The sequence below is a fragment of the Pagrus major genome, chromosome 10 (assembly GCF_040436345.1).
Source record: "Pagrus major chromosome 10, Pma_NU_1.0".
Lineage (NCBI taxonomy): Eukaryota > Metazoa > Chordata > Actinopteri > Spariformes > Sparidae > Pagrus > Pagrus major.
This window is the reverse complement of record NC_133224.1, coordinates 14,179,029-14,190,408: the sequence shown is the minus strand read 5'-3', so window position 1 is coordinate 14,190,408 and position 11,380 is coordinate 14,179,029. Positions and strand designations below refer to the sequence as shown.

The following is an 11,380-nucleotide window of genomic DNA, read 5'->3' as shown; positions in this document are numbered from 1 at the left end:
TCTGAATTTGTTACGTGAGTAAAATATTTGGAGATTTAAAGATGAAAAGGAGACTGCAGATCAAACATGCACACATTTAGAAATATATCATACTTTATTGGCAAGAAGTTAACAACAGGTAAAAGTGCTCACACACTGGATAACTGTACAGACGGCAACGTTTCTGTTCACTTTTTAACTTCACAGCACCACCTGATGGACAAAATGCGGTACTGCAGCTGTGAGCAGCAGGTCATCAATTCAATAAGTCCAACTGTACTATTTTACAACTACTGCAGAAGCTGGCAATTACTGAGAGACAGAAGATACAAAAGGGGACAGACTGGAATCAATCAGTGACATCACACCCAGACAGTCTCCTCCACCCACCATGCCACTCTTTATTATAATAATACTGCCATGCAAAGTATTATTTAGTCTAGCCTATTTAACAACATTTTTTTCCCCACCTAAATCTAGTGCAGATAGTTTTGGTTTTATGTGTCCAGGTTTTCAGATATCTGCCTCTGAGATTTCTGCTCCTACCCCAAAACACTGGAGGTGCTCAGCATTGAGAGATGTCCTGACAAACTCCTCAGCAGCTTGTTTTTCTAGAAACGGTATCCTCTGATAGTGTCCTGACAACAGTTTTCACCAGAACTACTTTCTACTGAAGAAGATGACATTTTTAAATGCATTCACCATCATTGTATTAAAGTTGTGGCAGAAGTTTAAGAAGAAAATATCTTAAAAACTACTTAAACCACCTGAAGGGAAAGATATTACAGGGGGTATGGGACAAAATATGTCTTTTTATAATTTGGATGAACTGACCCTTTAACAAGAGGCAACCATTTGGGAATCAGAACATGTGTACTCAAACTGAAATTGAGATAAGGCTAGAAAGCGTATAAACTTATTTCCCAAAATGTCAAAATATTCCTTTAAGGCAGTGCAGGGTGTCAGAGTAGACTTGGTGGGAGGAGTAGAGATGGACTCTTAAGATGTCATGAACAAGTGACCTATTACAGATCAGAATTGGACTACACTCATTACTGAGCTGCATGGATAGTGCATCACTGAATTTGTGTGAAAGCATAGCATCAGCTACATATACAGTACAGTATGAAAACGATAGTTAATCAGTTGGAGCAGCAATCAGTGCAATTAATGTTGACCAGGTGGAAATAATCCCAGACAAACATCCTTCTGCTTTTCCCTTCGTGCTGATTAATAATGCAAACACACTCAGTTTGATCACCTGTAAAGTTAGTGATTGGATAACTTCCCTTCTTTTTTAAAATAAGACCCTGTGTGACAGAAAAAACATGATTTGATTCAATAAAAAATTAAGAAATAACTAAACATTTAAACACATAATCCCACAACAAGGAAGAAACTTTAAATGTGCTTTATGAATATATGCATGTATATCACTTAGACAGAGGAGATGGTAAAATCTGACTTAATTTTATCTTACTTCAAAATTCCACTGCTCAGTGAGAGGTTAATGTGGGTCAGACTGATGAAAGGAGCCTCTTGTCCAAAACTGCATATAAAATGACATCATTATCACAGTACTGACCACTAATACACTGGCGGTCTATGGGAAAAAATAACCTGAACTAATTCCAAGAGACATTTTGGTCAGTTTTATCCATGAAGCTGTCAGTCTGTAAGTATTGGTCATTATTAACATTATAATTGTTAGTGACATTGATGCTATATCAGACCCTAGTCCACCCTGATGAAAATATTATAATATAATTCTGGGGTCAAACTCTTGTAATTTTGGGTTATTCTATGGCATATGTCCCACAAAACGACTGGCTACTGGCATGTTACATTTAAAAAATGTTGTGTAATATTGGCTTTCTACAACTCACGTGTATGGAGTCTGGAGCATTGTCTTTAAATAATGGATTAATAATTGATTATTAAAATTAAATCATGAAAGTAATTGAAAAGTTTAAAATGTTACTTTTTTAAAATACTATTTGCTTCCATTTGCTCTATGACCTTTCATATTCCATCACAATATTTTTCAGATCCACGCTATAACATTTACTTTTTTTACTTAAGTTTTAATCAATTAATTAGCGGCAAGCTCCAGCCTCTATATGTGGGACCTCTAGTTAAAACACTGTCAATAATAAGGTAAACCGAGGGCAAAAGGACAGAAAATAGAGTCTGAAGTGGAAGTGCCCTTTAAGCCCTGAGACAGATCACAGCCTCACTGACTTTGGTGTATAATGGGAGTGACCTCTGATTGACCTCTGTCCAGCCTCTCTCACAGAGACTGGTAGCCATCGGTCCTCCTCCTGCGGCCCAGCAGGTAGACCACCACCACGATGATGATGAGCACCAGCAACACCACTCCCACCGCAATGGCAACACGATAGTCAGGCTGGTCAGCAGCACACCTGTCAGCTGGAAAACACACATACACACACATCAGATTTACTTCTGACAACCAATAAAACCATCAACAGTTAACCATGGACATCTTATAACTAAACCCTATATAATAGTAAATTGCCTGCATCTAATGTCATTAATACAAAAAAGAAAATTCAATACATCTTTCATTATTAACTTACATATAACAAATTATATTTAATATAATATATCATTTTTTAAAACGTTTTTATTATTTTTATTTACTTGTACAGAAGTCTATGACTGCCAGTGTTGTGGAATAATTTAATAAATTGAAAATGTTTCAGTCAGTTTTGGAAGTTTGAAAGCACATTAATACTACCAAAATTTAAATCTAAATTAAAACTTGATTAAAAAGTATTATGATATTGAATTTTATGAAAATAATCACATAAATAAAAAGGCAATTTCAATTCTCAAATCAAGTTTAAATGCAAAAGTCCATTTTGCAATGTCATTTTTGAGTTGTCTGGCAAATTCAAAATGTAAGGCCTACTTATGTACCATGTCCTTATCATGCAGTGTCATGGAGTTTTAATCATCTCACTGCTATGAATCTGTTAAAAGCGAGACAGATTTTAATATTGGCAGCCACAGACTTCTATAACTGTCAAGTCATATTCTCTGCTGTCACGTCCGCCTGCAGCATGCAGTGGTAATAGCGTGTTAAAATTAGATTGGTTAAATTAGATAGACTTTATCCCACAACGGGGAAATTCACTTGTTACAACAGCTCAAGATGCAACAAGTACAGGAAAAAGAGTCAATAGTCAGAAATTGTTGTGCCTACAATTTTTGTGTCAAGAGAAGAAGCCCAAAGAAGAATTTTTAGGGCTTTCTTTATGCTGTTGTATATAAATTAGTATAAATTATTATAAGCACTATGTGAACAATTGTGCATGTACCTGTAACAACTGTCAAACACTGTAGCACCACCATGAATTATACGCTAGTCTGTCAAGATTGTTGGGGCTTGGGCTACCTGTGTGTGTACATGTGTACATATGTGTGCACTGTTGTCATAAGTAGCCTATGTTGTTGAGTGAAGGTAAAACAGGTTTTATGAGGTCACAGTGACCTTTGACCACCAACTTCTAATCACTTCCTCCATGACTCAAAGTCGACATTCCCTCAAGGTGTTCCTGAGATATTGCATTCACAAGAATCTGACGGCCTGACCAACATCCTGAAAGCATAACGCCTCTGGCATAATGACCTCGTGTCACTGCTCAAGGCTAAAGCATACAAAAGGTCTTTTTTTTTTATTAAACTGTCCCATCAGAGACAGGCTGCTGGTGCAGGTAAACCAGCTATTCCTGTTCTGCAGGTAACTCGTGATAAAAGACTACTGACACACTGTTCAACAGTTCATAAATAACTCTCACCCAAGTGACATCCACGTGATTAAACTGTGATTAGTGACCTAGCTCTAACGTTTTGATTCATTATTTTTATGTCCTTCATATCTTAAAGATTATAGTAACACGGTTGATGAATATTTAAAGTAACCAAATACAATGTAAGGGATTGGAGAGGTAACGATGATAGGGACAGTCCCTGGTGGAATTCAGACAGTTGAGTAAAGTAGAATTTCCAGAATGTAAATTCTTTTGCCACAGAATCATATATTCTATTATTTAAATATCTTTACTGATGCATTAATGTGTAAAAAGTATTTTACTGTAGTAGCTGGTGGTGGCACCAGGTTTCCAAAAGCAAGAAGAATGTGTGGAATAAAAAGGTGACATCTCTTCTGCTGTATCCATTTAGATCATTTGTTTTTAAACTGTCAATAATGAGTCCAACAGTGTTAGAGGAGTGCAATGTTAGACCAGTGGACTTTATACTACTTTTTCACATATGCAGTAGGACTCCAACAGCTGTAAACACACTTTAATGTGTTAAATTGGTGGATGTGCCCTTTAATCAATAACAATACACTGTGTTTTTATAACATGATGATACATTTTGTTTGTAAAATATTAGAATATTTCCCTCAGAAATAATGTTGATAATAATGATAATAATTGAGGAGCATACAATAGAAATACTTTGTTAGTTACAACTTAGGAACAGTGCTTGAATAAACGCACTTTGTAACTTTCCACACTGTGGCTGATTCTGATGATGAGGAGGCCTTTGTTGCTGTCAGGACATTGTGAATGGATTTGTGAACAGCTCTGAGATCGTGTCACAATCAGCACATCATTTCAGATGATTAATCCAAGTTGGTCGGAAACATCACTGGAAAAAAGTACTAACATATCCCTACTGTGACTCTTGATTTGAAGACATGATAAACATATGTTGTACTGTGATATGACTAAGGAGTTTCACACACTCGGGTCTTTAGCAGGGTAGTCGGGTCATTCTTGCTGCGTTGTGGTTAGTGTTGACTGTGGTGGTGGTTTTGCACTTATCAGGTATGGCTGTCTGGTGCTGTAGATGATGGTCTTTACTTGTCTTTTCAGCTATGGCTGCTGCTGGTGCCACTCATGCAAACTACTTTATTTAATGTATTGTATTTATTCAGTGATTGAGAGTAGAACATTTTACCTACATTAATGGATCTAACAATGCACTTGAGAGACAGGTACATGTATTGACAAGGAGGTCTAATTGAGCCACAAAGCTCCCTGTGGAATTTGTCTTCAAGAAGACACTTACGTCGGCCAAATTTGTTGCTCTCGGTCAGACTGAAGGCCTGCATCTGGTCTTGAGAGACATCCAGGTACAGCCCATCCCCCATGAAGATTGACTCATTCTTGCAGGAGTAGGAGTTTCCGATCTTTGCAGCGAAGAGATGCACTGAATCGTTTTTGGCCATGTACTGGCCATTACCTGCAAGAGTTAAACAAAGCTCAGGTCTTTTAAGGTCATAATGACAACTCCCATGAAAACACATAATGATGATCAGTATTAGACCCAAACTTGTTTGACTGCATTGCAACAAGTAGGTTGGCTGTTACTGGCATCACATGCTTCACAGTAATTGAACAGATTATTATTGTACCTATCTGAACACAAGGAAGTTACTGGCTCTCGATTGCTTCTTGTCTAGGTTAATATTTACACAGTCTTACACAGCCTCCACCTGCGGAACTGTGCAGTGTACACACAGTGACCTATATAGAGTCGAAACTTGAATCAATAAAATCAGTAAATCATATGCAGACAGTATTCCCGACTTACCTCCTTTAGCTAAGATGTTGAAAGATAGAGCATTAACGTAGACCGTATTATCTTCAGTGCTCTGAGGACAGAAAGGAAAACAGTTTTCACCAACGGTGTCATCCAAAGATAGTGATTAATCAACGAGCCACATGGAGCACTTTGAATCCTTACTGTCATTAATTGTGAGATATTGATGACAACGGTGTCAAACTAGATCTAGGAAAGTCAGTAACAACATACAACAATCTTTTTTCAGGTATGTCTTCTCTGGCCATATACTGACATGTTTATATTTACATTTATCTCATATATTTACAACTACATCATTTGTTCACAGTAGTGTTCTACAGACGTGACTCAAGCCAACTAATCCAAGTTTCAAGCCATTTCATTTTGTCTTGGGTAAGTCAAGTTGACAAACTCATTTTTCATGCAAAAAGGCCCAATATTCACTAGCTCCTGCTCTTCCATTGTGATGTTTTTCTGCTTTTCTCTGTTTTATATAATTGTGAACTGAATGTGTTTGGGTCTTGGACTGTTGTTTGGACAAAAGAAGACATCTAAAAACCATTTTATACATTAAATACTTCATAAATTAATAAAGAAAATAAGTGTTGGATTAATCGATAGTGAAAACAATCTTGGCAGCTGTAGAGCAGATTTGACAGTAGGGCTGTGACAATATCATCTCCTCTGATGTGAGGAACTGTGAACTTTTTAAAAAAAACTTATAACAAGCAAGAAAAACCTTGTATTCATTGTTTTTTTTATGTATTTTTACAGTGGAATCTTTTCCAGTGTCGCAGTTGGTAACCAGCATTAAGGTGCAATACAACTTTAACAAGAGCAGAAAGGAATGAAAATGATTCAAGAGGCGCTGGATTATTTTCACAATATTATCAGATGTGTTTCATTAACACAATATCAAATTTCATTTTTAAATATCACGATTATGTCAGTGTACTGGGCTACGCGACAAACCTATTTGACTCTGTATTCACATTCAGCAAAACACTATACAACCAAACACTAGTTCTCAAATCTTCCTTTTGTGGACAGTTACTGCACCAGCTGTTTGTTGAGCCCTTGCAAATATAATTAGAGTGAGATAAAGGTTACCAGGCTATATTTGTTAATGTAATTATACCCAGGTTATGTAGTTAATTTGACAATGATACATTGAACCAACAAGCACCTCTAACTTTCCCAGCGTGTTCATGTGGAGCATCACTTAGAAAACCACTACATGAATCACACAAGCACTGCGGAGGGAGGTGGTGTGAGGCCGTCTCCTGTCACATGCTCTTAGAACAGGCTTGTCAACTGAACTTCCCTTTTCTAACTATTCCCTTCTCATGCCAGATAACTGGTTGTTATTCATCAAAACACTGAATGGGTTACTTGTGTTACATGTCACAGGGTTTAATTGCTCAAACGTTTTAATAAAATGTCAAATCAGTGTGAGCAGGTCAGAGATACGCTACTGCAAAGACAAGAACTGACCTCACTGGATCCCTTATCACCACCTCACAACATTATACTTCCATACCTATGACAAAGTGAAGAAATCAGAAGTACCTTATTGAACATGAAGGTGATGTGGCCCTCTGGGAAGGTAAGGGTAAGGTTGGCTGTGGGTTCCTTACAATACCCCTCTGTTTTGGTGTTTTTTGGCTGGACAATGAAGGTTCCATTGGCCTGAAAGGTAGACAGAGAGGACTGACTTTGTATCAGAAGGTACCATGGAAACTGCAGTGTTTCTTTACAGAACCACATTTATGTTGTCATGTAGCATTAACAACTGTCATATGACACAAGGATGACATCTCTCTAACCTTACTGTCATGAATTGCACCACAATGAGGAAATTAAAACTTTTTCAAATCCTGAAAATAGGAAGCTGACGACTGCATTATTGAAAGCTGAGTCAGAGTCTCGTGCAGATGAGATCTAGCCACATTGACATGGTTCACTGTTGAGTCTATTTGACAGATGAAATGTACCTTTGGTTTTGCCAGTCGGATCTGCAGCGCCATCTGAGCCATCAGGCAAATCACAGTTTTATTTGCCATCAGGGTGTAGTTACCTACAGTCATGTTGGGGTGGGCAGTGGGAGCAGGAGTTGTGATTGGAGGTTTTGGGGTTGTTGTCGACTTGCTTGTGGTGGTGTTGGGCGCATGTGTGGTGGTGTTTGGCGCATGTGTGGTGGTGTTTGGCGCATGTGTGGTGGTGTTGGGTGCATGCGTGGTGGTGTTGGGTGCATGCGTGGTGGTGTTGGGTGCATGTGTGGTGGTGTTGGGTGCATGTGTGGTGGTGGTGGGAGGTTTCTCAGTTTTCGGATCAAACTCCTCTGCCGGGGACATGGTTGCAGAAGGTTTGGCTTTGTCTTCGGCCAATGACAGTGCTTCATTCAAAAAGACAGAGAGAGATAAAAGACCAATCACTTTCAACATTTATGTAAAAACAACCCTAGTTCAAGGTCGGGTGATAATTGTGGAGGTTTGTCTACACAAGCAACCACTTTCACATTACACAAAGCCATTGTTAATATAAAAAATACTGATTAATGCAGCTTTAAAGGAGCACTGAATACACAAACTGACCTTAAAGGACAACACAATTCATACTGTTTTACTTTGTTTATATGTGGCGGACCCTGCCACCTTTCTCGCTTCAAACAGTGTTCTAGAACCTTATTTTCCTCTGAGAACAGCTTGTTTATTCACTGATGGAAAAAGTTTGTATTATTACCTCATTAATATTGTGAATATGAATTGAATTTCTTCTCCTGAACTACACAATGCCCCTTTAACCTTTGTTTAATCTACTGATCTTTGGACTGTGAGCAGCTAATACCTTCAAAACAAACGAGCAAATGAGCAGACTGACTCAGTTTGACAGCTTGACTGCTTTCCATATTGACGTCAGCTAATATTACCATACTGTATCTAAGTAGCAACACAGGTCTACAGCCCATTTATGACACAGTCATGTCTTTTGAGTTCACAGCTTATCTGCATGTTCAGGCAGGCCTTATCAAGATGCCCCATTTTAGGGTTCAGATAGAACAGGTGCGTAGTTGTTCACTTTAAAACATGTAGGTTTCACAGTGCTGTTTGTGTTCATCTTCAGCCAGACAGATGAGAGTGAAAGAGTAAACAGAAACTATGACCTCCAGTCAGCATTAAGTCAACACCAAAGTGAACATAATTCTCGATAGAATACAATTCTAAACCAGATGATTTAACACCAATGTTCAGCTCCCAATAAACAGGGAGGACTTTCGTGAGTTGCGTAAAGTCTCTAGTTGTTGAGTTTGGCCTTCACCATAAATTGCAGATTCATCTTGTCATGTAAAAAAACCCAGCCCTCATCAGCCAGCAGACATGTGACTCAGACCTGTAGCACTATCGAAAGACTGCGGAAATTTCTGTTCCCCAAACAATGCAGGAAGTCAGACAGAGGCCTCATAAAGATATGTCATGTGTCATCTAATAATACCCAATATTCACCGAATAAAAAAACGTGCTTCAGACTTCATGATAAAAATATATAAAGGCTGTTTACAATAGTTTACAACATCATGTCTTTGACATAACCCACTACTAAAATACAGAAGGACGAGTGTTTAAGTGCAGATGAAGTCCTTCGCTGAAGTGTTGACAAAAACATCTTTTCAACTTTCGCTTTGACAAAGTGGTTGAAATATAAAAAGTCTTACCTGAGAGCGCACAGACGGCGACAAACAGGAGCAGAGCGGTCCTCTTCATGGTGTTCATGGTGACAGTTAGTTAGTGCTGCGCTTCTCGTCAGTCAGCTCAGTGTGCAGACAGCGCTCTGCTCCTCCGCTCATAACTGAGAGCTGTGAAGCTCACACAGACACACAGCAGGCCCGGAAGAGCTGGCTTTAAAATATAAAAGCATTCCTCATTGGCAAAGAAAATTAAAAAACATTTCTTCAAACTTTAAAAAACTCAATATAATATCAACAAGTGATATATGATTTTCTTTCCAATCTATGTGAGTGTCAGGATTATATCTTACAGAGACACATTAATTGAGAGATTGTTATTCTGTTTTCAGGTACAGTAGGTTTTCCCCATGGTGGATTCAGGCAGTTGTTCCCAAACTTTCAACATAACTAACAAAATAACAAGTACCCCCTTAACTGGTATCTTAAAAAGACCTTTGTTACTGTAAATTCTAATTGCGATACGTAAGCTAATGAGATTTTGAAGGTTTTTTTTAGGAATGGATTGATTTTTTAAAAGGGCTAGTTTTCCAGATATCTCCTTAGTCATGATGACATTAAAAATAAAAATAAAATGTTTTTTTGCTTAATTAGTGGTGTTACACAGGAGGAAGATAGGAATAGGCCAGACATAAGGAGGGTTTTTTTGTTTTGATCACACAAAGAAAGAATAGGCACACATGTAACTCAAGTCATTTGGTCAAAGTCTCAAGTCAAGTATCAAGTCGTTATTCTCTGTGAAGTCAAGTTGCAAGTCATCAAAACATCGACCAGAGTTCACTCAAGTCAGAGTCACAATGAGTCCACATCTCAGGAATAGGTGAACCAGCGGTGATGTATGAGAACAACTACATTATGAGGCTATCATACTCTGCAGCACAGTGTTATGAAGAGGCACTGTAGCACGCTGCTGTGATATTATTTTGAAAGGAGTAACAGGAAGCACTAGTGTTGATCCTTTAGTTGTAACACTTATTTTAGTGGCCAACTGATACCAATATCCAGGAAACGAAAGTAAATGTGACAGCTGGGAGGGACCCTTTTCCTAAACTGGTGTGAAAGGTCGCATGATATTTTCCACCACAATGAAGGGGTTGTGTTAATAGTATAGTAATAGTAAAGCTGTAGTAATTATAGTAGCAGTAATAATACTGTTAGTTATTGTACCAGCAGTATTTGTGATAGAAGTTGTAATGGTGGTATATGCCTGGTATTAATAGTGATAGGAGTGGTAGTAGCCTAGCATTAGTAGTATTAGTATTTGTATCAGGACTAGTAGTGGTGTAATGGTAGTAGTACTGACTTTTGCAGTTATGACACAATTATGAGCAGTGAGAGATATAGTACTCGTAGTCTTAGTAGGAATAGTTGTAGTAATTATAGTAGCAGTAGTAATCATAGTTGTTATAGTAATAGTAGTAGCAGTATTTTTGATTAACATTATTACTTAAAGTAGAAATGCTCACAGAGGTATAGTACTTGTATTAGTAATAGTAGTAGAAGAATGAAGAATGTACAGTACTAGTTGTATTGGCAGTAAATGGGTGAATGTAATGCTGATGTTAGGATCAGCAGAACACAGGAACTTTCCTGACTTCATGTGACACAGAAAGAGGAAGTAAGTTGTTTCCCAAACACACACACACACACACACAGACACACAAGCCTGTGGTTACAGTCACAATGTTTAATTGTGAACTTGACTAACATAGGGGGCCTAAAGGAGGAACCTGCATATTGGCCATTGTCATGCCTGTACCCACATCAACCTTGTGACTGAATGTATTGCAGGTGTTTTTGAAATTTAGCTTACCCAAACACATGCGCTGTCAGCTCTCTTCCTGGTTTGCCTCCTCTTGTCTTATCATTTACTTGCATTCAGAGCCAGTTAAAAAAAGCTCCAGCTACATGTTATCTTACAAAAATGTCCAAAACTTACTGAAAGCAAGTGGAACGATGAAAACTAACAAAGTATTTGTTGGAATTGATTCATTATTTGAGCTAAGTCATTAAACTTATCTCAGCAACCACACTAAG

The 11,380-nt window shown here is 38.0% G+C and overlaps 1 protein-coding gene across 1 annotated transcript; it reads right to left on the bottom strand.

Annotated features, from left to right (window-relative positions):
• Positions 1-71: 71 nt before the first annotated feature.
• Positions 72-9,458, bottom strand: cd68 (CD68 molecule). The gene is made up of 6 exons (XM_073475140.1): positions 9,314-9,458; positions 7,596-7,996; positions 7,171-7,290; positions 5,611-5,671; positions 5,086-5,259; positions 72-2,409 (listed from the first exon to the last, which is right to left on the bottom strand). The coding sequence occupies exons 1-6, from the start codon at positions 9,369-9,371 to the stop codon at positions 2,270-2,272; spliced, it is 954 nt and encodes a 317-aa protein (XP_073331241.1). The 5' UTR covers positions 9,372-9,458; the 3' UTR covers positions 72-2,269.
• Between the last annotated feature and the right edge of the window lie 1,922 nt (positions 9,459-11,380).